This window comes from Athene noctua, chromosome 9 (genome assembly GCF_965140245.1).
Source record: "Athene noctua chromosome 9, bAthNoc1.hap1.1, whole genome shotgun sequence".
NCBI classification, from domain to species: Eukaryota; Metazoa; Chordata; class Aves; order Strigiformes; family Strigidae; genus Athene; species Athene noctua.
Window position 1 is genome coordinate 6,490,695 of NC_134045.1, and position 26,599 is coordinate 6,517,293.

At 53.1% G+C, this 26,599-nt stretch overlaps 1 protein-coding gene across 1 annotated transcript in view; it reads right to left on the minus strand.

Moving 5' to 3' along the window:
• Positions 1 to 5,989: 5,989 nt before the first annotated feature.
• Positions 5,990 to 26,599, minus strand: part of CFDP1 (craniofacial development protein 1) — a 67,646-nt gene continuing 47,036 nt past the window's right edge. The window contains exons 6-7 of the mRNA XM_074913175.1: positions 12,182 to 12,340; positions 5,990 to 6,723 (exon numbers count right to left, since the gene is read on the minus strand). Coding sequence (XP_074769276.1) covers positions 6,633 to 6,723; positions 12,182 to 12,340 — 250 coding nt within the window. The 3' untranslated portion in view covers positions 5,990 to 6,632. The remainder of the gene's footprint in view (positions 6,724 to 12,181; positions 12,341 to 26,599) is intronic.

Here is a 26,599-nt window from a genome sequence, read left to right on the forward strand (position 1 = left end):
TGGGAGCAGGCTGGGAGGCCGGCTGCAGGGCTCCCTTGTGGGAGGCACCGGTGCGACTTACACAGATGTGTGAGCTGCGGGATGTGCAAGCTGCACGGGCATGCACGAGCTGCAGGACAGGGTAAGCTGCATGGGCCCAGCAGACGTGCAAGCTGCATGGGCGTGTGTGAGCTGTATGAAGGCACCGGACCTGCAGGACACACACGAGCTGCAGGGATGTGCCTGAGCTGCACAGACATGTGAAAGTGGCAGAGACACGCACGCGGCTCACCAAGCAAGCGTGGCCCAGCGCAGCAGCGTGCGAGAGCCGGGTGTGCACAGGCAGCGGGGAGCATGGGGCTCTGTGTGAGTGTGGGCAGAGCAGGCAGGTTGTGGGGGTGCCCAGCGAGCGTGCGAAGCGCACACACGTGCAGGGAGCACACGAAGGGCACCCAGCACCACATGGGCACACACACATGTGAGAGGCAGCAAGTGAGTCTGCGTGAGAGCCGCGGGGCCGGCGAGCGAGCGGCGCTCGCAGAAGCAGGCCAGGAACACACCTCTGCCCATGCACGTGCCTCCCGGCCGCGTTGCCCCACCACGGCATTTCCTCTTGGCCGTGCTCGCCCTCGGCGGTTGCCTTTGGGCCATGCTGGCATGTGGCGGTGGGTTCGAGGCCAGACTGCAAACACGTGCCCTTCCCCAAGAATTGGGGCTTGTTCTGCTCCCTGAGAGCCACCAGCACCGTTCCCCAGCACCGCAACCTCCCCGCACCATCCCCTGCTCGGGGGCAGGTTCCCCTGTGCATCGCTGGCAGCCGGGGAACTGAGGCACGGCTGAGGGTGGGCAATACCTAGCAGTGGGGACTGCGGTCGCGCCCGCAAACCGCAGCCACCCTGGCAGGCACAGCCGGAAGACTGCGGTTTCCTCTTGCTGATGGCAGCGGTGACAGTGGTGACAGCGCAGGGGCTGAGCCCCGCAGGGGTTCCCAGGGTGTGCTCCGAGCTCCCCGGCGCCTCTCCTGCTGCCACGGCCGATCCCACGAGGCCACAGTGTGTTTGCTTCAGAGATGCCAAGGCTGGCCAGCACCCACCCGCCCCGCAGTGAGTGTCTCTCCTGGGATCCCTGAGCTGTCCCCAGGGTGAACCTGCCACCTCATGGTGCTGAGGGGGTCACAGACTCCTCACTTCGGTACTTAGAGCAGCAGGGATTCTATTTTTCCCCCTCCCCATGGCGATGTTCAGATCAAAGCGTCCCCTGTCGATACTCAATACTGGCCATTTTTGGTGCATTAGAGCCAAAATCGCTGCTTGCATCTGCTGCGTGCCCTGAGCTGGCAACAGCTCCTGCGCCCCCCTGCTTCTGCAGCCAAGCGCCCAGGGGGTGGCAGGCACCAACAGGTCTCCCTTCAGCTTCTCCCACCTCTAAGAAAATGGAAGTGCCAAAAAGAAGATCAAAAGTACGAGTGTTACAGGGGCCCTGCGGCACTGGGGATGCTCAGAGCTGTGTTGGCGCAGCCGGAGCCTCCCTGTGCCACTGGCGGTGGGATACGGTGAGGGCTCCACCAGTCCCTCACCGTGGTTCTTCACCGGCTCCGGCAGATGCAGGGCTGGACATTTTGGGATGGATGCTGCTCGGGATGCAGGTTGCCCCAGCAACGGTTGCTACGGAAAACACTTCGGCGACAAAATTTCCAGCCATATTCATGTGTCCGTCATTGTCTTCAGGAGAGTCCCTGGCGTCCAGCGAGCCAGGCATGGCTGGCTCTGCACCGGCCAGGCTGCCACCACCTCTGGGGGGGACTGCCTGGGCTGGGCCCAGCTTTTCCTGGCTTCTTCTGCTGGGTCCTGGCATGGGAAGGCGTTGGAACCCTAAAGGGGTGGTTCAGGGGAGCACGCATGGGACCGGAGGCGCAGGCTGTGCCGTGCCACATCATGTTAATTGGCTAATTGCTGATTGACGCCCCGTTGGCCCAGCCAAGCCCCGACCGTTGGACTGGATGTGTTTTGGTGAACCCTTGCTGGGGCACAGCTCTGGGGCAGTGGGACATCGCAGGAAAGGGGGTGGCACTGGGACATTTGTGGAGCTGGACCCATCCCCAGTGGGGACCAGCAGCTCCGGATGGGGCTGCCTGCTCCTGCCCACAGCACCTGCCTGCAGCCCCATCGGGCCTGTGCTTCGGAAAGCTGCCTCCTGCCTCCCGGAGCAGCAATAGGATTACACGGGACTGAGTCTCCTAGTGATGAACGGAGAAATAAATCCTGTAAGGCAGGATGGGATTTATTAGACTTCAATATTCTGGAAATAATGAGGACGTTTCTCTTGGCTTGTAATATCATGGGACCCAACAGGATCACAACAAGGATTTATCCCCATGACTTTCCGTGGTGCTGCGTCGGTTTTTGGCTGTGGGGAGGGGACAGCAGGGGAGACCGCTTGCCTTTCCAGAGAGCAGGATGGTGGGGCTCCCCCTCATCTCCAGAAGAGCCAAGGCGGAGCACGGGCCTCGGGCTGCCCCAACAGTAGTGACTCTGTTCATCTCCTCATTCATCCCCCAGCGAGGGCTGGCGCTGATCCTCGCCCCCGGCCGGGGCTCGCTGCTGGAAGCAGGAAGGGCTGGCGGTGCCACCGCCACCGGCTGAACTTCAAATGCTGGTGCCACCACCACAGGGATGCCCCGGGGTGGGGACCCTCACTCGGATGGGGTGGGAGACCTCCGAGCTGCCCTGTTACTCCCTGTTATTCCTGATCCCACTGCAGTCAGAAACCCCACTGTGCTGCCGGATGGCACACGGCTGTGAGGAAAAGAGGGGGGAGAGGCTGAAAACAGCAGCTTGGAGCAGAGGATGCGGTGCCCCCAGCATCACCTCCCAGAGCCCCACAGGGAACTGGGGCTCTGGCTGTGGGGAGATGCCCCCTGGGGCCCACCCCGAACGCTGCTTCCTCCTTCTCTCACCTGCCAGCTGGGGCACAGCACACAGTCATGCTTTGCACCGTGGTGGCTCAGCTGCCCCAAATCCCATTGTGGTCCTTGGGATGACCTGGGGGGGCCCACGGGATGCAACCTCAGGCCAGCTCTCAACCTCCTCCCATGTCAAGAGCCGGAGGCATCCCTATCAGTGCATCCCTATCACCGAAGCAGCTTTAAATGCGCGACATTACCTCCCCGCCCGCGAGTCCGGCAGCCCCATAACAGCCTCCCCTGGGCAGCCTCCCCAAACCCCGGCAAACGGCTCCATAAAGGCGAGCCCGCGGGCGCGGGTGGGATGCGGCTGGTTTTACCGCAGCTCCAGAGCGCGGCCGTGGCGGCAGAAGCCCCGACCGTCGGGGCGCACAGACACAATCGCTGCCTTGTTCGGGGCCTGGCCGCACAAGGGGCCCCTTCAGGCGGGCGGGGAAGGGGGAGCTTCTCGGGGTGAGGTGACGCTCGGGCCATGAGGGACTCCTTGTAGGGCCAAAATTAATCAGAGCAAATGCCCTGGGTGGGTTCCGAACCACAGAGAATACGTGAGCTTCTTGGAGAAGACAGCTCAAGGTGGGAATGTCTTGAAAGAGGCGCCCACATTTCCTGGGAGCTTTGCTCCTTCCAGAAAGCTCAGGGCTGGTGGGGATGCCGGGGACGGCGGGTACCGGGGCCACCCCGCCTTCATGAGAAGGCAGCTGGGCAATGTGGGCAATGGAAATAGCAAGCGGAGTGGGGTTTTGGCTTTTTTTCTTTTTTTTTTTTTTTTCCTTCCTTAGCAGCCAAGCTGTGTTTTCTGGAGACCTGTAAATCACTCCTCGTCTTCAGGAAAGAGAGGCGAGGAATACATGATCCAACCCAGCAAAAACGCCGGACGCTTGGGAGCGCGCATGGAGGGAGCCAGGAATCAGCCCCAGGCCGGAGGCTGCCTCAGGCCATCCCGCCAAGCCTGCCCCAGCTTGCCGGGCCAGGAGCTGGCACTGCAGCCCAGCATCCTCCAGCCGAGCCAGGCACGCCACACTGCTGCGAGCTGGGGAGCCCAGCGGAGAGGAGTCGAGGCTCTCGGCCACCGCTGTTAAACCACACTTTTCCAGCAGGTCAGATTGCTTCCAAGATTTCAAAAATTTCCACGTTTGCTCAGCTGAAGGGAAGGAAAAACCCTGGAGAAGAAAGGCTGGAGAGTCTCTGGAGAGCAGAGCTGGGGCTGGCAGGCAGGATCCCATAAACTGAGGGTCACTGATTTTCCCAGTTCACCTGCATGCCAGTGGAGGCTGTGCTGGCTAGATCCCACTAACACACCATTAGTGTGTGTGTAAATCCAAAGCCACCCCCCACAGCCATCTGGGGCCGATGCTGCTGCGAGGCTCTCTCTGAACACAGCCTGGAGCTCAGCTCTTCAAGGCTTTTAAGAGCAGGGCTGGGGTTGGTGCCTCTGGCCTTCGGGATCTCCAAAGGTTCCCCTGTTGCATCTCCATTCAGCCTTTGCTCATAATACGATGCACAGAATTATCTTCCATTTCTAACCTACTTTTCACCCCAGGATGCTGCCGAGCTGCTGGAGCAGAATGAGCCCTAAAATGCAGCTGTGCTGGGGACCTGATAGGGCAGGCAGCACCCAGCAGCACCCAGGATGCCCATGCCGTGGCAAAGATTTTGGTCCCGGGGAGACAGACGCTGCGGGGACCCAGCCTGTGTGGGGGTGACGGGGCCCTTCCCCACCTCCATCCAGCGTGCGAGGTCCCAGGATCACTGTCCTGAGGGGCCACAGGGGAGAGAAGATCCCCAATATCCTCTCCTCTCCTCCTCAGACCCAGCAGAGCAAAGTGCAGCAAAAGGCAAATCATTTCCCCAGCCGCCTGCTCAGTGCTTAGGGCAGGCCCAGCCATCCCAGCCCCGCTCGCAGCCGCCCTGGCTGAGCTGCTGTGCCATCAGCAAGGCCCCGCTGCAAAACAAGACGGGGCTGCCTCGGGGCCCCTGCTGGGAGGGCCCCTGGAAGCAGGGCAGGACCCAGCTGCCTCCCCAACCCAGGACACGTGGAGGAGAGAGCGGCCCGGGCATGGCCCCCACACTGCCCCGAGCAGGACCACAGCACCACAACGCCCCCACCTTAGCCCACAGCCCCCACCAAGGTCCAAGCTGAAACCTCCCCACAACCGTGCCCTGAACAACTCCAGTTGTTTTTGCAATGAAAACCAAAGCAGCAACTGACTTGGAAGCATTTGGAGATGAAAACATGTCATCACCCTCCTTGTTTTGTTTTTGTCCAATTTCAGGCTCGTTTAAGCAGGTCCCTCACAGCTGATTCTGTACATAACAGGGCGCCAAAGGCTGCAGCTCCCCCTGAGCACGTGGTGTTTTGTTCTCAGCTCCGGCCACAGAGCAGGGCTGACTCAGCAGCTGACACGTGAGTCCAAAGCCGAGACCGTGCTCAGAGCCGCGGGCAAGGGGCCAGTGGCAGCAGTGGCATCGCTCACCCCATTAGCGGGAAGGATGGGGCTTGTGCCGCCTCCATCCCCTCACAGCACCGGCACGGGCTGCCCCACCGAGCAGGCCCAGAGCATCCCGAGGTGGGAGGCTGGTGAGCACCTCAGCTTCGAGGCCGTGCACAGGCCAAACACCGGGAGCTGCCGAACTCAGGCAGCACCGGCCCAGAAGGGATGGCTGAGGCGACGGTGCATTGCCGGCTCCAGCTCTGGCTGCTTGCTCCACGCCCAGGCGCCTTGCTCTGCCTCCCAGGCAGCTCCCCTTGCTGAATGTCCCTGCATGGCCGTGCCTTGGGCGCGTTTCCTCACCCCTGCAGCACTGCTACAGGACTGCTTTGTCCTCATCGTCCCCCAGTTCTGCATTTAATCCCACCACCAGCACCAGTACTGCAGAGGGAAAGTGATCCAAGCACTTGCTCTGACCCTCAGGCTGCTATCAAGGCAGACACCAGGCACCTCGGAGCAGGGATTTTCACCAGGACAGTCAGACACTCATTACTGTACGTGACCCTTAATTTCTTTATCCTCTGCGTCTCGCACAAACCACACTGCCAGCATGCAAGGCTGTTGGGATGGAATACTTTATTCACGTGAACACCCCTGCTGCAGCTGCTCCCATCTTCTTGACAGCATGAACAAGGAAGGATTTCTTCATCGGCTTGCTTAACCCCCCCCCCAGCATCATCAGACCCCACAAACAAGTACAGACAGTTCGGCTTTGTCCGGGCAAGAGCACAGCGTGGAGGGGCAGGGATCGCTGCGGGGCTGGCGGGGCAGGGAGAAGGGCTCCAACCCACAGCTTACGCACGCACAGCAGCCACAAAACCTTCCCGCAGCTCCGCTCGCACAACCAAATATGCCAGCCCAGCCTTCACCAGGCTCCAGCACCCTCCCAGCCTTGGCGGCTCCGCCTGCTGCCAGGAGCGCCAAGGGATGACAAACGATGGGTGCCACCAATCTCTTCTCCTTGGAAAGCTGCCTGCCAGAATCATGCTGGTCGCTCCTGTCACCTGCTGGGCCATTTAATGCTCAAAGTGCCCCCTGCCCACTGACAAATACCCTCCCCAAACTATTACAGTAAAAGGAAAAACCTGTACGTTGAGACATACAGGCTGAGTCTTGGGTAGAGAACGGTTTCTGTGCCTGGTGGTCCAGCGGAGGCGGGCAGCTGGCTGGGAGCAGGATCCCCCGCGGCCACACCCGGCACATCAGGGCTTCATACTGCTCAGTCTGATGTCGCGTTCAATTTCAAACTGCCTGTGATCCACGCGCTCCAGGAATGCTTTCCTCTCGATGTACCTGCAGGGAGGCAGAGAGGCAGAGGCTTAGGCAGTGCCTGCAGCAGCCAGTGCTGCCCCCAGCCTGGGGCAAAGCTGACCTGAAGGGATGAGCAGGGAGGGAAGGCATCCTCTGCCTCCCTCCCTCTCTCTCCAGGAGCTGATCACTGCACAGAGCATGTCCCACAGACACCAAAACTGCTCTGTGGCCTGCTGGGTGTCTCCTGGGGTGAGAAACCAGGAATCTCCCAGGGGCCTGGGGTGGAGGGTCCCCATGTGCTGGAGAAATGGGCTGGCTGCTTCTCGTCCCAGCTCTCCTCTTACATCTGAGAAATGACCTTCACAACTTGAATGGGTTCAGGGATGGTCCTTGGCAGGAGAGGCAGCTCTGATGCTCCTCTCTGACTGCCCAGGTGACCCTGCCCATGCACCTCCAACCCAACGACAGCAGCACAACTCACCATACAAGCTGGTAACGCACAGGAAGCACTAGGGACCCAACTGGCATCGCCCAGCGAGCCTGCAGCAGCTGAGGGATCCAGGCCAGGTGTTTCCCAGCCACAGACCCGCTCCTAACCACCGCAGAGTATTTACTTCTCCCTCTCAGTGAGGCACCTGAGTGCTGCAAGGAAGAAAGCAAGCACGCCTGCGCCTGGAAAAGCACCTTGCCGCTCATTAACGGCATGCAGCTGAATTTTAATGTGCTTTGCTGCAAACCCTTGCCACAGATAGCCTGGGGCTGTGCTACTAATTAACCTACAGAGGGAGCGAAATTGCAATTCAAAACAGGAGCTGTAATTGAATCATCACAATTGTTTTGCATTTGTTCCAGGGTGGCAAACGCTTGGCTGTCATGACAAGGTCATTACTCTCGGATGCATGAGACACCGCCTTCGGCTTCTCTCTGCGGCCACTGCTTCTCCTGCACCACAGCCGGTGCCTGCTAACCAGAGAAGCCCATTGCTTGGAAGCAAGACTGAAAGCTGAAGGAAAGATGAGTATCCTGCGGGCTCGGAGGTTTTCCAGGCTCGTGGGCAGCAGGCGGTGTGCACGCAGGTGCATGGGAAGGGTGAAGCCCCCTCCCACCACCAGTGGCCCCTCCAGGACAAAGGGGTTCTGCTGCCTTTGGTGACGAGGTCTCTGCTTTATGCTCCAACTATCCAACCAGCACTCAATGTGCTCCTAGCACGAGGGTGCCTTCATCCTTGCTGCAAGGGACGGCCTTGATGCTCCTGCCCACCCAGCCATCACTGGAAATAAATTAACCCAAATTCATTTCAGCGAGTGATTCCCCGGGGAGGATGAACAGCCCCGCACATCCCTGCCACCACCCCATTCCCATCGCAGCCCGTCTCGTGCTGACACAACTGGGTCAGCTCCTCTCTGCTGGCTGTGAGGGGCAGGGGCCCAGCGCGGTGTAAGACAGACGATGTGCCGGCCGTGAGGAGGTATTTTTCTGGCGCCCTCCCCACACCGACTCAGGAAAGGCGAGCAGGGGAGTGTCGCTTCCCTTCATCCCCACAAGCAGGGAGGTGACCCGCTCCTGCAGCCGGGCTCGGAGAGGCCACGGGAAGGAAGTCAGGGGGGGTCATGTTGTATATTACAGCGTGTCATATTGCTGGGTGTGTGGTTTTCCTCCCCCTCTGCTGCTAAACACCAACCACAACCACGGCCAGGAAGGCAAGGGACAGAGGTTACCGCTGTTAACCTGGGAACACCCCAACTGCTGGGGCAGCAACTGCCCAAGTTACTGAATTTGAAGCTCCTACAGCCTCTCTGCGACTCCCTTCCCCCAGCCCCAGTAAGGGGTCAGTGCCTTCCTCCTCTTCCGTGGCTGCTGTGCCTCTCTGGCGGGCAGGAACTGGCTCCTGGAGGATCGATACGGATCATGACCCAGGAATGTGGCCTCAGGGCTGCAGCCAGCAGCTCTGCGTAGAGGAGGAACTGCGACGTTGCCCCGTGGCGTTGTCCTTGGCTGGCCACAGAAAAGCACCGTGGGGGCCAGAGCAGACCCTGCAAGGCACTACCTGTGCGTACACCGCGGTTTATGGGGCAGGCAACAAGCCTGGCCAGCCTGTACTGCACGCACACCGGGGCTGGAGGTGCTGACAGACACAACTGAGGAAGCAGCATGTCTGCAGGGTCAGCACAAGCTCCCCTGCACCCCAAACCCTGCGCCGGAGCTGCAGCTCAATCTCCAGTTCCCAGCCTGGCTCCGTGCAGCCGACAGCAAGGTGCTGCCAAACGGCAGTGCAAAGTGCACGAGCAAGGCACAAACACCCGTCTGGTGCTTGTCCAAATAACCTTTGCTACCTGAATCAATACCCTCTGGTAAGTTATCAGCCTGACTGGAAACAGAGCAGATGTGACCCACAGCAGAGAAGGTGAATTTGTTGGGAGAAGAGGCTGTCTGTCTCTGCTAACAAGGGCAGGTGCAAACTGCTATGGGGAGGGTTTCATCAGTGCTGCCTGTCCCCAGCCAGTCACCATCAGTTACCCAGTGCACGAGCACATGGGACTGGCCCCACACCCGGAGCAGGGCTGCTCCCCCACTGGGCCTGCCCTACAAAGGTGGCCCAATTAAGAGGCTGCTACACATTTCCATTTATAAAGCCCATCAGAGAGATCAACAGCGAAGGGGATAGCTGTCTCTGCTCCTTACTTCAGCTCCCCCTGTCAAATCCAGGACAGGCCCTCAGGATCTGACACAACCAGGCTGCACAAGCCTGGATCCTGCTGTGGGGGGAATGCAAATCACTGCCTGGGGATGGTGACAGGAAGGGAGGAAAATCAGAGGCAAGGGTGGACACAGCCACGGGGCAGCACAGGTCCCCTCTGCCTCGGGAATCCCAGGGCCAGGCTGTGGCTGGCCGATAACTGATGCTCAGCTGCCCACCAGTGCACTGGCCGAGCACGTGTCGCTGCTGGAGAAGGGCAGGGGAGGTCCAAGGCACCAGGAGCTCTGAGCTGTGAACTTTTGCAAGGTTGCTATAAAAAAGAAATGCAGCCTGCCTTCCCTTCCGAGAAAAAAAAAAAAAAAAGTGCCTCCTGCTTTGCTCGAGACAGGCATGGACCATCCCCACAGTGTGCAGGCACCCGTGGCACCGGGCAGACCCCTCCGGGGGCCGGCTGTGGCTCTCCTCCTCAGGCAGATATTTACAATTACAAAGCAGGATAGGCGGTGACCAGAGGTTTCTAACGCACGTCAGCACCAGGGATAAAGGCAGCGCCCCACTCCCTCCTGCCTGGGTCGAAGGGTTAACAACGGCTCATTACAATTTTTATAGAGATGTGTAAATGATTGCCCACTGAAGGGTGAGCAGAGCCTACATTATTAAAGGAGAAGAGGCGGCTTCGGAAGGGACAATAGGCTCCTGCAAAACAACGTGAAGCCAGCAGCAGCTGTGTCTGTGTGATCTGCCCCCCAGGCAGGCTGGCTGCCCTGTCACGCTGTGGCACGCTTCACCCCACGGGTGTTTACAGGTGGCCTGTGAGCAGAAATGAAGTGGGCTGCACATCCATCAGCGCTCCTCCCTTCTCCCTTTACCTTGACGGTGGAAGTAATTCTCAGTGAGCAGATACTTGGTTGATCCCCTCACATTACATGCTTGACTAGCACAAACAGATTTGTAAGGAGTGTCTAAAGTTATCATGGCATCATGTTTCTCATTTGTATAATGACAAAAACTGCTTGCCAATAGCCCAGTAGATTTTCCAGCCTGGGATGTGACAGGCAGCAAAACCCAAAGCTGTTCAAGTTTACAGATGCTCTTGAAATTGCTTCTCTGCTTTTCAGTGTGCTGATCCCTTCTTCAGCCTTCAAGGGCCATTATGTCAGCGTCTCCAGAAAGGTCTGCCGGGCGTGAAGGGCGAGCTGTCCTACTTGTGTAGGGTGGGAAAGAAAACAGCACTGGCCAAGAAAGGTCAGCATACTGGGTTTGAACAAGCAAGAGATGCCACAGAACGCTCATGCAGGGCAGCCTGGCCTGTTTGGGGTGTATATAGTCCAGCTGAGAGTGATGGACCCCAATTCAGGCTGATTCCACCAACTGAAGAAAGAAACAGTGTGTCCCAGCAACCATCAGGAGATGGTCTGGTTTTTAATGGTGGTACTACCACCATCAGCCCAGTCCAGAGCAGTGAAAGCCCAAAGCTGTTATCACAGTTGGCAGCCTCTCAGGATATCTGTGTAGGGCAAATTATCACTCCACACCCTGTTGGGACAAGCCAGCCAGGTGCCACAGACAGAAACAGGACCCTCCCCTGGAGGTGTGTTCTTCCAAAGCAACCTGCAGCTCCTGATGGGGCTTCATGGGAGAAGCTCACCCTCCTCCTCCTCCTCCATCTCAGTATACGGCCTGGTTCTGCCTCCAGGGTCGTGGCATGGACATTTCACCGGAAAGCCTCATGTACAGGGCTCTGACCGTGATATTCACCACGCCGCAGACGGCATCAGCAGTGATCTGGTGCACACGTGCTCTGCCACACCTAAGGTGAGGTAAATTGCTCACCTCCTGGGATCTCAGAGGAATGCCCTGTCCCCCTGCAGCACTCCCACTGAATCACTCTACTTGTTCAAGGGCAAATGTCCAGAGACAGATCAGAGCAGATCTGATGGAGAAGAGGTGTTGTGGAAGGGTGCAAGGCCAAACTGAAAAAAAACAGCAGTTGTAAAATATCTATTTGAAATACAAAATCCAATCTGTTGGAATGCAGAAGCTCTGAGTTTTTTCCTGCAGAGTAGAAGAACAGCTTACAATAAAAATACATTTTATGAGCTGTCCAGTAAGCTGGTTACGTTTTCCCAGAGCTTAGTGAAGCACTTGTAGTGGAAATGCCGCTTCTGATCTTATTATCCTTCCCTGCAGTGCATGTTATTAACTTTCTGTTTTATTTACAGCATCGCCATTTACTTTTACGATACTTCCATTAACTTCATTGGAGTGAACATTGCTTGATGCACAGAATCAACACCCAGTGCTGCCATAATCTTTAACGCACCTTGCCAGCTGTTCTGGGTTTGCATACATCTTTACACAGGAGGAGGGAGGACAGACGCAGCTGGAATATGTCATTTGAAGAACGGAACAAAAACCGTACCTCCCAATTGGAGACTTTAAAAAAAACCAAACAAACAACCAGGTCAAAGGCAATTGTGTTTCCTCGTGGGAGTTCTGCATTAGACTGGTTCACCCTGTATCTGTGCCACTAGCACTAGCAGGAGAGAAGATAAAGCACAGCCAGACTCTAGCTGGACTTGAAGAGCTCACAAGGTTCTCAGCAGAGAGCAGCACGTGCTTCCAGACTTACCTGTCTCCCCGTGATACCTAGAGCAGCTACCAGCTTTATGTATCCCTGGAATAAATCCTTCAGAAATCCCATGGGTTTGCTGAATGCTCTCTGCAGCAAGCAATGGGGTTCCTACATGTATAGGAAGTGGTGGGAAATGCTGGACTACTATTAGGTAAAGTCCCTCTTACCCGTCTTTCCCTCGGTTATGGATCGCCAGCTCCTCCACAATTCCTTCCTCCTCCTTAAAGTTCTCCCAGTCCAGTTTAGATTTCTCCAGTGTGCTCATCTTCTGCTTTTTGGAGCCAATCTTCCCCAGGAGGCTGCTCATACCGCTTGGCCTCTTCACCCTGATGGAGATAAGTGAGCAAATGTTACTTAAATGCAGGAAGACAGCATCAGTTAGCAATTAAAAATAAAGCTGAGAAACGTTATGCATGAGAGAAGTGGCCTTGATGGTGGTGAGCCACCACCACTAAACAGATGGCCACCAACTTCAGGCAGCCCGCGGGCAGCAAGGTCACGCTTCCTGCAGATCCTGCTCCGCCGTTCCCCTGGAAGCAGCAGAGTTCATTACACACATATCTCAAGTGCTCACTTTTTGTGAAAGGGCTTTTTCATTTATCTTCTTAAGAGAACAGAAAGCTTTCAGGCCAAAAGAGATCATTAAATCATCTAGTTTGACCCCTTGTATATACCAGGCCAAGCTGTTCCACTGATCACCTCCGTGCTAAGCCCGGTTCTTTGTCTTCGGTTTAAAGTGTTGTTTTCTGGAAGGGATCCAGCCTCAGTGCGTCACCAGTGCTGACAACACATCTAGGAATTAACCATTTAATTGTTTTCAACTTGATTTTGACTAGCTTTAGGTTCTGGTTGCTGTTGCTTATTTTATCCAAGAGTCCTTTGGTGCCTAGGCAGGTCTCATTGATAATGTACTCGTATACCGTAACAAATCTACATCAGAATATTTTTTTTGACAAACAGATGGAGGTCTTTACGCCTCTCATTGAAATGGATTTTGTCCTAGCCCCTACATCTTTTCTAAGGTTTTGTCCCCCTGCTTATATTTCAACACTCTCTGAAGACAGGTGCACCAGAACCGCATGTAACCCCCACCCTTCTCCTGACTGCAAACCTGTTTCTGTCCAAGGATTGCTTAAATCCCGTTTGTTACACCATCACGCGACATGCTGAGTCCCAGTGCACATGCACTGTGATCCCGCACCACTTCCCAGGTCCCTGTGTAGCAGAAAGACCACCTTGGTCTTTCATCTCCTTGTTCTTAAAGGACCAAAATCCCACCTGCGTGGTGGGGCCCCCGAACCTCCCCTTTATTCTGGGAAATGCACACACAGGGACTTGGGTCAGCCAGGTCACCCTCCGAGAAAGACAATTCTCAGGGCTAGGAACCCGTAAAACAAACTTGTATTAACCCTTCTTAAACCCCCCCAGGAGAGGGGGGCAAACAGCATCCCATTGAACTCTGTGTTTACACACATTCCAGAGATAACTTCAGGTCTGCAGGGCCTTTGCCTCTGCAAGAAGCCGGAGAGGAAATGATTCTCGTTCCTGAGAGATGGAGGAATTCGGGGAAGGGGGGGCCCAAGGAAGGCAGCCAGGTAAGCGTGGCAGACTGCACTCCATCAGTACTCGCCAAGCAAAGCCCTGCCCAGGGGTAGCTGTTCTTGGGAACATATCCAAAGCTGTACTTATCGCATCATTAGCATGGTTTATGCTTCCATAATTTGCAAGCCTCTAAAGGAAAATAATTCCACAGTTTATATGGAATTAAATCAAAGAAAATGACATCTTTGTAGGGCTCAGCCAGAAGATTCGCAATGCAAGAATGGCTGGCCATAGTCACTTGGGGTTGTAGCTTCCCGACGTTGATATATTTAGGCTACTAACCTTAGATTAAGGGCACTTTGGCAGGCTCCATAGCCACCAGACAAAGCTGCCTGCCCCTCCTCATACTGCCCAGGCAGAGGAGCGGCAATGTCCTAGGACTCAGCCCTCATTTCTTTTCAGGCCACCACTAGAGCACACGCTGACAGCCAGCACTTTCCACTCTGCAGAGACACAGAGTAAGCTGGATGCTCTTTTATTCATCTCTATCCCTGAATGTCTCATCAAGACTTCTACAGCTCTTCAGATCACAATCATACAATAAAACCTTGATCCTCACTCAGCCTCTGAGTCTCTCTTACTTTTCAAGACATGATGGCCCCAACTATCCTTATCTGCAGGTAGCAGGAAAGTGGTGCAAGCAACGAAGCTGGTGCAGGGTCTGAAGCACAGGTCTTCTGAGGAGTGGCTGAGGGAACTGGGGTTGTTTAGTCTGGAGAAGAGGAGGCTGAGGGGAGACCTCCTGGCCCTCTACAGCTCCCTGAAAGGAGGGTGCAGAGACGGGGGATGAGTCTCTTTAATCAAGTAACCAGCAATAGGACAAGAGGGAATGGCCTCAAGCTGTGCCAGGGCAGGGTCAGGCTGGCTCTGAGGAAGGATTTCTGTGCAGAAGGGGCTGTTGGGCGTTGGAATGGGCTGCCCAGGGCAGGGGGGGAGTCCCCATCCCTGGGGGGGTTGAAGAGTCAGGTTGACCCAGTGCTGAGGGATCTGATGGAGTTGAGAACAGTCAGTGTGACGTTAATGGTTGGACTAGGTGATCTTCAAAGTCTTTTCCAACCGAGGTGATTCTGTGATTCTGTGAAGGAGCAAAATGTGCAAAGATGTTCTCAGCACAAGATAAAATTGGAGTGATTCAGTTCCCACATCTGGCTATCCAGGACTACACACAAACCTTGCACAACCACCAAACCCAGTATCAGATGAGTGTTCAAGTTGCGAGGGAGTGGGAGGAGAGGAGATATGACAGGTAAGAAAGCAAAACCAAACAAAATATTGGGCAAGCATGCCCCATGGTATTCCCTGCTGAGCAGCTGCCTGGACAGCAGAGCCTGGTACTCATGCATGGCAGTTCCTCGTGCTGCAGTGGGAGGCCTTGAGTTTTACCACGGGACTTAAAGTAAAGATGCTCTGAGACAGCTCTAGAAAAGTGCTATGGCTGTTCCAGCTGGCAACACTCCTCTCTCCCCAGCCTGGCAGGCAGAAGGTGTTTAAATTAACACAAGGCATTCAGTAACACATTTCACTGAATATACTTAACTTTCCAGACTCACTTGTGCTCACAATTTTGCCTACCTTTGAAGGAGGAGAAGCAGGGATGTAGAAATGAAGGGTGCTGTCCCTTGCCCCTAGATGTCACCCAAATGGTTTATGGGGCAAAGAACCCTGATGGTGTAAGAGTCATCTCACCTGTCTAAGGGCACTCACAGATCACCTGCATGCACCAACTCTTCCACGGGCAGGAGCCTACAGCCACTGTCCAGCTGTGCTACAGACAGCCCTAACTGCAAAAGACACAGCATGCACCTGGAAAACCCACTTGAAGCCATTTCAGGATCTCTGCTGTGTGTTAGAGGAATGCCTGCCCCGCAGAGTGACAAGCAGGCTCAGAGGCAGGCTTGCACATGCCGAGCCTGGTGCCTTTTCGGCTGAACCTCAGTCTGTCAGCTGCTGGTGGGGAAGAGCTGAGTCAGGACAGGGACCAATCTGCCAGGCTGGGCTGCCGCGTCCATCCCTGCACAAACGCAGACTGGGACATGCTGCCGTGTCCCCAAAACACAGTGGAAGGATCTACACGAGGGAAGGGAACCAAAGGCAAGATGGTTGGTGGCCAGTGGTGGGAGCAGAGGCAGTGCTGGCTTCCCAGCAGGGAGCAGGGGCTGCAGACGACAAAGGTTGCTTGTCGCACATCTTTTCTCCCATGGTAAGTCCTGGCATAAATTAACATTGTCTACATGCACACGTCTATCTGTAACAGTGCTCAAGGCCTCTGTATCTCCTCTTGGCCATGGATCTCAGGAATATCCCTTAAAAGATATAAGTCAGCTGAAGTTTGAGGCTACAGAGTCTAGGTTACGAACATGGACCTCCATCAAGGGCTTCCTGATAGCCACACTTCAAGTCAATGGTCCCTTCAATGCAAGGGAACCTAACGGAACAGGGCAGGCAATGCTGTGCCCTCGTGTTGATGACTACTCCAAAAATACTGCTAATATCCAGTGTCAGCCCCATGCTGGAGACAGGCCCTGGGCTGGATGACCTGGCTCTGCTCCTGCCCGGACAATTCTGTGCTGTTTGAAGCAAGACCAAGCCTGGGCCAGGCAATGAGACAAGGCCAGGCACAGGCTGAAGGACATGTTTGAGTCTGCTGCTGATTCTTCACTCTGCGCTGAGCCTTTCATCACCCTGAATAAATCCAACAGCAAATCTGGGGGTGGGAATTCCTATGCCTGTGCCAAAATGAAGTAAATGAGAGACATTAAAGTCCAATTAAAAACTTGCTTGGCCTTAAATGCCTCATCTGTTTAAAAAGCAAGTAAAGGGGACTGATTAATTGCATTCAGTGCCAACAAGAGGAATTATTACCCTTTTTGTACTCATTAAGGGTATCTGCTGTGGCATCTTTAATCACTAAGGCATTTAAAAGAGAGAAAGTAATTTGCTAAGACATAATGGATCCCGGGGATGAGAATCAGGACAATCGCCTATTCAGGACACAAAAGACATGTTCTTACTTTCCACGATTAAAAAGTACAGCCCCAATCTGCCCGTGAACCAGCAAATAAGTGTGCCGGAGAGCTCTGCCTTGGCAGGGGAATCCCCTGTACCCATCTAGTGTCTTCAGGACAAGGACCGTGCCTGTGTATCACCCAGCACGGTCACACACAGGGACAAAGAGCAAGCCAAGGGCTCCCTTGCTGCCCTACCACAGGCAAACATGCCCTCTATTCCTGTCCGTAACTACAAAGCTTCCTCCCATCTCCGTGCAAGCCTGCAGCCTGACCAGGACCTTGGATAACTGCTGCTATACCAACGATAAAGTCACACTGTCACATGTAATCCCTGCCGTCTTGTAACACGAAGGTTGGCAACATCCAGGAAATGCATGCCTACCTCCAAAGAGGCAGACTTCATCACAAGCTTTATAAAATAATCTTCAAGCAATAGGAAAACAGGGCTACAAAGATCTCGCAGTGCATCATGCCAGCCAAAGCAAGATGAGTTCCTCTCCCACTCAGCCAGAGATGGGTGCTCTGAAGGCCTCCTGACACCGATCCCACACGCAGCAGAGGTTTCAATGCTTCATCAGCCTTTCACTTATATAAGTTTTCCCCAGTGACTAAATTTCCTTGCTCAGCCCATGACTTGTTATCTTATTCCTAGTAGCTACTAAGAACAGATCATTCTCTCACTTTTCGCTGCAGCCTTTTATGTCTTTGAAAGCTTTCCATATTCCCCCCTGCTCAGCTTGCTCTTTCCTAGACTAAACAATCTCAGGTCCTTTCAAGCTTTTCTCATTCTTCATGGTTTCCAGCCCTCTGACTGCTCTCGCTGCTCTCCCTGGACTCTCTGCTATTGGCCCACAACTTCCTCGAAATGCAGCATCCAAAACGGGAAAGAAAGGGCTCCAGCCACAGCTTTACCGGCACCGGGAGCGGGAGGAATACTTCAGATGCTTTGCAAAGCATGCAACTCCTTACACGGCATCCTATGACGTGTGCCTTTTTCACAACCGTGTGACAGCGTTGACTCATGTTGAGCCTGTGATTCACTGAGATTTTTGTCTGCTCTGCTGCTGCCGAGCCAGTTATTTCCTTCCTTAACTGGTACAGATGATTACTGCTACCCAAAGGCGGAGGTTTGCACTGGACATTCTGTGCTGTTCCTCCTGTTTGCCCTCACGTTTCCCATGACACAGTGGATCTCGGATGTCTTCACAAATCAGCCTCTCCTATTCACAACACCCATGTTGCTGCTGTTGAAGAGCAACACTGGGGAAAGTACCTCCTGTCTTTGTGAAATACCTACAGAGACTATTTAGCAGCTGAACCAGCACCAGCTGGCCAAACAAGATCAAGCCGAAGGCCAGAAGCAGGCAGGGACCAGGCAGGTCAGGCTGCCAGAGCTGCTGTTCATGCTGTCCAACTCCAGTGAATGAGGGGTGCCCAAAGGACACCTACTCGTGTGTTGATCAAGCAGTATCCCCAGCTCCAGCCTGACCTCCACCCTTGGGGACCACAAACCCTCTGCTACTTCTCCATTGGCCATATATCATCCTCATTGTTGCAGTTAACAAAAACTTCTATAGCAGGAAGGTCCTACTTTTGCTTCTTACCAATACTTTTAAGGGCTCAATTTGTAAGAAGCAAACACTGAACACAAAATAAGATGTTACTAATGCTTAGCTAACATCCCAACACTCCCCCACTCCCCTTCTTGTTATGTCATGTTTTGGGGAAATAGTGTGAGCAAATGCACTTAAGACGACAGTTACTGAAGTACACAAATCACGAGTGAGATGCTTGTTTTCCCTCTCTTAATGAAATCCAGTCCTCCAAGCTCCTGTTAAACAGAGTGGCTAATAACCTATTTTGTCTATGAGAATCTTGTGACAAAGTGGCTGCTGCAAGACTTAGGCCAAGAAGCACATTTTTTTAGATGATGCTGATTCCACCAAGGCATCCTGCACACCCTGCAGCTACATGGTGGAGGAGACAAGACAACCGAGTGGGTCTTCTCCTCTGGCCTCATTACAGGCTTCTGTACTTCCCAGAGCAGAGACTATTTGGTGCTGGGCACTCTATCACCTTCCAGCACACATCCAAAACATCTGGTGACTCTCCTTGAGGCATTAAAGAGAAATCTTTTTTTTTCAGAAATGAATCTAGGCTCACAGAAATGACATGATTTCATCCGTAGGAAATCTTGTGAGGCCAGGAAAACCCTGTATCTCCTGCCCCAGCATTTGTACACAGATTATCAAAGAAATCACCTTTACCATTTAAAAAGGCAGGTTACACCTACAAACTAAAAAATCCACTTTCAAGGAAGGCTCAGAACTAGGATAGATAAGTTTTTGTTGTGCGTTAGATGATGAGAGCATTGCAATGGGCAAGGGCACTTCTGCTGTCTGGCACAAGAGGAGAAGCAAGAGGCATCCACTCACAGGCCTTTTTCAGCATGGCTGAATGGCTTTGTGAATCTTCACGTAGAAGAACCAAACTCAGACATAAGCTATAACACAAACTGTTTCCCTGCTGGCTCCCTGTGACAGAGGACCACGTCAGATCCCACTGTCAGAATAGGATGCTGGTGAGTACATGTCACCAAATGCAGAAATATGGCATCTAGGGCCCAGCAGCCCTGAAAGTACCATGTTCATCATCAAGCCCTGGCTCTCCTGCAGCCCCTCTCCTGCCTACCTCCCTTCCCTACTGGAGCCCACCGTATTTCCTTGCAACACAGCAGTGGTAGCTCTGCTCCTGTCACCCCAAGCACCTCGGTGGCAGGGACGAGGTGAGAAACTCCACCGTTCAGCAAAAAGAAGAGCACAAGGTTTTGTAAATAGTAATATCTATTCCCCCCACGAACTGCTGTAAAGCTGAATAGTTTCCTTAACGGCAGGAAATGGTTCTCATACAAACTAACCACAGCTGGGCAACTGATGCAGCCAGTACATACTTTCATTTTAATAAAGTGGAAGATTCCTACCCAGCGCACCACGGATCACCCGCCCTGCTGCCCTCCCTTCAAACAACACCACCACTCGTGAGTGTGTAAGAGACATGTATGCCAAGACCTGGCTGGGGCCCGTGTGCCAGCTCTGCTGTTCACTCCCAGCCTCTCCAGACCATCTTCCTTGTCAGAGGAGCAAAAACGCTGGTGGGGAGGAAGAGGGGCACACGGCAGGAAGGGAAACACGGTGCCATCTGCTCCTCAAGGTTAGGGTGGTCTGGCTGGCAGGAGCAGGCAGCAGCAGAACGATGGCACCCAGTATTGCCAGCTTGCAGGAACCTTCCCCAGGATGATAAAACAGGTCTGCCTCTTCAGACACTAAAACCAACCAGCTCTTCCCAACCCTCACTCCACATAAGTGGCCAAGGACAGAAACATCTCTCAGGCAAAACCCTACTGTCTGTCTTTTTTTTTTCCCCCCACTTGGCACCATTTCCCAAACAGACACTGGTATGGATGCAGAGAGCAGCCCAGCTTGTTCTTAGCCCTGCCTGTCATAACAGGTATTTAAAAAAAGCAAACAAGAAAGCCTCCCCCATGCCAAATAAACAAACATTTAAGTCCCAGGTGGAAAAAAAGCAAGTGAGGAGGAAATGGAAGATAAAAGGCAGGGTGGATGCTGCTGGAGGGCTGGAAGGGTGGTAGTAATCCTGTTTGGAGAGCAGCACCCAGGACCGAGTGAATGTGGGCAGGCTGTCAGGGAGAGGAGCCCCTGATTCCCACTGCCTGGCCAGGGCAGCGCAGTCCAAGGAGCTCGCTGCCAACTCAGTGGCGCCTGTCCATATGCTCCACTTGCTGAGCTGGTAGCAGATACTCAGCATTTACACCCTAAAGCACACATAAACTGAGCCAAAGAACCTGCCTGATATGCTCTGGGAGTAACAGTGATTTCTGAGGCAGGGTTACAAACCCGTATCTCTATAGTGAGGATCACAAAGCTTCTTGCACTCTGAAGTGTGACATGCATCAGTCTGCTGTAGAAAAGCAGCTGCAAGTGGGGCAAAACCCACTCGGTGGTGCCATGGGGCACGACAGAGCAGGAAGCTACATCCAAAGGTAGCAAGAGATGTAAGTACACTGGCAAAATATAATTACTCTGCCTGCAATCCTGCCAAGGCAGGATTGACCGAGGCAAATTTATTTCTACTGCATGGAGGGCTTTGCTGACAGGAGCAATTGGCAGCTCCTGGTGAAAACACTCCCAAGTACAATTACCCTGCAGAAGGTGGCTGGTCTGACTGCAGTAAAGCCAGCCTGAAGTACTTAAAACAATGGCAAGGAAACGTGGGTTTTAACTTGAGCTGACAGCATGAGTTAACTCTTCTCGGCCTTTGTTCAGGCTTGCCAACCTAAGTTAACCCCAAGTTGCTTTGCCATCGCTGCTGTTGCAATGCAAGCTAGCAAAATCTGAAGACCTGAACTGAGCCCCAGGTCTTTTCTAGTTTTTGATGTGACCCCATACACCCCGGGACCTCCAGACAGCCTCATAGCGAAGACCCCTACATGAACACTGATGCTCACAGCTTCTTTCCACTTGTAGGAAGTCTTTGACACTGACTGCTGAGCTGAGGAGGTAATCCAGGATCACAGCACAAAGCAGAACTATTGTTAAAATAATCAATGTGTCAGGCATACGGAAGAGAAGGTGTAACCTCTCAAGAAGCGAGAGTGATAGTTCTCCTTCCCACACACCTGCCTGCAGCCAGGGTCTACACAGAAAAAAAGCTTAAGATGGAAGTAAAAGGCACACTGCCAGACAGACCAGCAACTGAAGTCTGGCTGAGGTGACGCGGTTTCCGTCAGCGTGGAAAGGCAAGGGCAGATGTGACAGACTGAATGCACGCGTGATGCTGCCTTGGTGAGGGTTGCTGCAGGCAGTGGCAGAGCCGGCCATGGACGCAGTTGATTCTGGATGTATTTGTGTCTAAATATAGTCAGTGGGGGAACAGAGATTTGTCACAGGGGAAAAAACGTGTCACTCCCACCTCCCAGCAGCAGTGAGCAATGGCCCGCCAAAGGGCAACGCTCTGGTATTCCAGCTACTGTTTTATTGCTGGATTTGTTATTAATCCAGCACAGCGAGTTTCGGTGTGACTTTTACAAGTTGTGCAATGCTGCTTTGCTCTGGCAGAGCACACCTCACCTTTGGGAGGGAAATAAGTGTCACGGTTCCAGCTTATAAACAACAAAACCGACACAGCAGGTGGTGAAGGTTCTCACAGAGCCTCATGCCATGGGGTGCCAGAGGAGATCCCAGTTAGTGACTTCTCTTCTGGTGCATCCTCCAAGATATACAAATACTTCATGCTCATCTCCATGTCATGAATTGTGCTGGATAGGCCTTTCTAAAGCACAGGGCTGGAAAAACAGACCTAACGGCTGCCTTGCTCCAAAACAGGACAGCATAGATGCGGTACCACCTTGTTCTCCAGTCCACTCCCCAAACTGGGGAACAACTCAGGTGTAAACACAGTAATACTGCATACACAAATACGGTTATTCCAGGAATAAAACCAGAGTTCGGTCTCCACATACCCCAAGAGGCAAGGAGGTAGAGTTCGGTCTCCACATCCCCCAAGAGCAGGGGAAAGATGGGATGCTTCTGCTCAGGAATGGCAGAGAGGCGCAGCAGTAACACAGGTAGGCAGCTCCGTTGGAGCTGGCCTCTCCTCAAGCAGGTCCCACAACATCTAGGTCTGCACCCACCTCCCTGAAGGGCCTGGTTAAGAAGCACAGGCTGGAGTCTCATTTTGCAGGCTCTGGAGGACATGCTCATTAAGAAGCACATCAGTTCTCAGGGAGCTGGCTGGCTCAGGCAGAGCCCCTGACCTGCAGGTCCCCTTATCAGCAGGAAGGGCTCATTAGGGAACGGACCAGGGTTTCCTGCTCAGGACGGAACCCTCTGTGAGGGGACTGCTGCCATGGAGAACCCGCTTCCTAAGAGCCAGAGAAAGCAAAATATTTTCCTTAGGCCTCCCAGACAGTTGTTGTGAGGTGACTGTCAAAAAATAAAGTTGCACTTGTGGAGCTGGGCAGCACACGCCATGCACGGGCTGTTATTGCAGGATAAAGGTACTCCCAGCAGTACCGCTGCCTGCCCCCAGAGCCAGGGACAATTCAGAGTGGCATAAGGCCCCTCTGTACCAGTAAAACTGCAGCTGCCCTCCGGGCTGTACTAGCAGAACTATTTCAGCAAAACCAAAATCTCGCACCCTCCTAATCAGTATGACATTGTGTGGAGACCATGGCTCGCCCTGGCTCCTCTCCAGCCCTGAACACAGACGGAGGCTGTTTCAGTAGCAGACTCTCCTAATGCATTTGCAGCGGGCCAGCCAATTACGTTACAATATCTGCGTATGGAGCTCAACAGGAGCTTAATTGAAAGAGCTGTAGCATTCAAATTACTTTTGATACTATGAAGACGTTAACAATTCCAACCCAGCACTAACTAGCCCTGTCTGATGCTCAGCTGATGGGTGAGGACCTGTAACGCCGGGCTTGGTCTGCAGCCAAAGCTACGCCCCTGTTAACTCAGCACGGCGCCGCAGCTGTGGCCAGATGCTGACGGAGTTGCCCCTTCCCAGCTGGAAGCTGCAGCAGCAGCTCCTCACGTGAGCTCTCCTCCGCTCAGGGCACACATGCAATACAAACCAGACCTGCTCCTGCCTCTGAAGGACCATGTACATCCACCAGAACTCCCCAAACTGTGCCTACATGGACTGATTTGAAAGCGCAAAGCACTGCTTGCACTTTTTTTTTAATTGAAAAAAAATCATGCATGCTCTTCATATATATTTTACATTGCTCTTAAGTTCTGTAAATGTTTTGGGATAATAAATGTGCCAGTTTCAGATGAATTTTGCTACACCGGCAGAGAACCAGTACACCTCCCCACTCCAAGGCGGTGAGCTACATTTAATTTGGTGTCTTAGTGCTGTCACTGAGAAGTGGCAAGAAGTGCCTTTTATAAAGCTGTAACTGTCCACACTGTGTATTGTGGGTGGGAAGATACCCTGCTGCTACTATTCTCATTTCAGATCCAACGCACAGAAATCAGCAAAAATGCACACACACACATGTTGCCAGCGAGCTTACACTCCCACACGGCTGTGAAGCATCTCACACCCCAACAGCAGGCAAGAGCAAAAAATAAAAGTGAGAAGGCATGATGGTTTTGGTACCCATGTCTAACAGGCTGATGACCTGAAAGCTGCCAGAAGCTACTGCAATCAGTAGCTGTGGCATACAGCGTGCTTGCTGGGCTACATCCTGGGTCTCATGCTGGAGCATTTGAGAGTAACACCCTGTATTACGCCCATATTTAGCCATGGAAATAAGCGTGACTTGACTTTCAAACACTTGCAGCTCTCACTGACTTCACTGGGTTCAGTTGGGACATTTCAAATAAAACAATAACGACAACAACTCTGGGCTGGGACCAAGCACAGGCCATTTTTATCTTAAAAGGCATTTGTTTGAGAACATTCAGAGCTGCTAGAACCAACAGCACTAAAGTTATTTCACCGTGCAACCTTAAAAACAGCTTTGTCTGCAAAATGACACGGATTAATTGGTGACCAATCCTTAAAAAAAGAAAAGTTAGAAAAAAATTGCTGGCAAACAGAGGAGAAATTCTTCCTCTCTTCAGAGGCTCACTCCTTCCTCCTTTGTCTAACAGCAGATCTTTTGTTCAGGATTTCAGCTGCGAGCAGCCCCGAGGTACGTGGGGAATGTCTTGGTTATGACGAGCCCTCCAGACTGGTGCGCGGACTCGGTTTTAATCAGCAGAGAAACCACTCCAAATCACGCCTAAGAAGTACTGCTAATGGAATTGTTCCAGCGCTAAAGGGATTTTGAAGTGAATGAGTGCGGATGGCAGAGCAGCTGGTGTGACTCCCAGGTTGCTCTTTACAGTGCAGGGTGCCACGCAAGGAGGATCTAACACCCCAACCACCCCAGCCTTGAGAAACCACCCCCGGTGCATCCCCCCAGCAAGGCAGAGTCCCTGGCTTTGTCCTTGTGATTCGTTGACAGCCCCAGCGTTTAGTCCCGATTAGCTTCCGACTGTATCAGATCAATGCCAGTCTTTGATCAAAATGAGGTGAGAAAGGCAGAACAGAAGTAGGGAGGGACCCCCCTCAGCAATTAATCTGACAGCTTTAAGAATAGTTCTGATTAAAACAAATACATGCCTTCCACTGGCAAACGTTTGCAAAGCTCTGCAGCCTAGAGCAGGGGAAAGTTCCCAGGAAGTGAAGTCAGGGCTCCCCAGCACAAATGCATCACTATAACGAGCAACAAGCTAGAGCCCAATGGAGCAGTTGCTCTGCAGTGTCACGCAAGTTAATAAATAGCACGAATATAATGTGTTATCTTCCAGTGGAAAACCTGGCCTGGCAGCATGTGGGACTATGGGGGACAGTAAACATTTGGGCACTGCTACAAGCAGCCATAAAACAAGAACGAGGGTTTGATCACACTTCATTGCTTTTAGGAAGGGTAACATCACCAGGATATCCATCACAATTACCTTCCCTTCCCCAAAACTGCTCCATCCCAGATTAAGAGCTGGCCAAATGATCAAAAAGGATATTTTCATGGGGTAAGGAAAGGAGGGAAATACCCTAAAAGATTTAAAGATGTTTACCATATAAAAGCTGAAGTCCATCCCACGAGAAAGTGGCAATAAAAAGTTAACTGATGAGAGGATGTGCTTTTCTTCTCAACTACAACTTTCTAAGGCTGGTGGCTGCAGAAAAAAGCTCAGTAACAAACCAGGCAACAGCAGAGAGAGCCCAAAATGTATGTAAGAGGAGAAACTAAGATTATCCCATGTTTTATTTCCAGGGCTTGACTGAAGTTTTTTAAATGCCTGAGGCTGGCAAGATTACCTCAGAGTGCCTTCCAGCTTTGACAGCAGTCAATTAGAAGAGCTGCCCTTCCTCTTCCCAGGGACCCACCTCACTGGAAATAGATCTCAAGTCCCCAAGAGGAAGAACATGGAAACAGCTAACTTTTCCCTGCCACAAGCTCAGTTGTCACCTTCCAGCTGGAGGCAGGCAGAGGGGTAAGAGCAAGGCTTCCCTTCTGCCCACAGAAAGCAGGAGGCTCCCAAACAGATTCAGCAGCTAAAGTCCACCTATCAAAAGCTGCTCGGGAAGCCGAAGCTCTCACTCAATGTGGGGACCGCAACTCGGCAGGGCTCCCACTACCTCCAGCAGCCCCATGCAGAGGGGGGTGGCAGGGCCGGGGTTTTCATGACACATCATCTCTGGAATTCACTGGTGAGCGTCCCACAGCCTCTGCTTGGTACCATGCCAGAGCCGTTTCTCAAATCCTGCATGACCTACCAGCTGCTGAGGGCAAAACAGCAAGATATACATCATCCAGAGAGGAGACAAGATCAGCGGGCTCCTGATGAATGAACAGACAAAGACTTCACAAAACTCACTCCCATACTCTTGGTTGGAGGGAGCAGGCTCAGGTCCCCAGCTCTCCCAGACAGCCCGCATGACCCCGGGCAGGTCATTTAGTCCCTTTGTAACAAGACTTTTGTCTCAGGAGACAGAGAGCTATGCAGCAAGCAATGCTGAGCAAGGCAGGCAGGCTGCCAGCTGAGGATTCAAACTCCTTCAGGGAACTGTAACAGTTACGCGGTAAACGCATTAACCATGGGAACAGCTTCCCAAAGGATGTGGTGGATCCCAAATTGTAAGTCTTTCCATTGCAAGTGGATGCCTCTTTCAAAAATGCAAGCTGTAGTTCAACCACAAGCGCTCGCAGGGAGCTCTCAGGGAAACGCCACAATCCCAGTGAAGGCAGGAGCTCAGATCAAGTGACTGAGCAGTTGCTTCTGACCTTCAGCTACAAACCTATGAAATCCCTGCCCTTTTACACCTTGACATGGCAATTCAAGACTCTTCCTGCTATGACCCTTTTTTGTGTCTCTGCCCAGCTCAATTTTCTGCTGT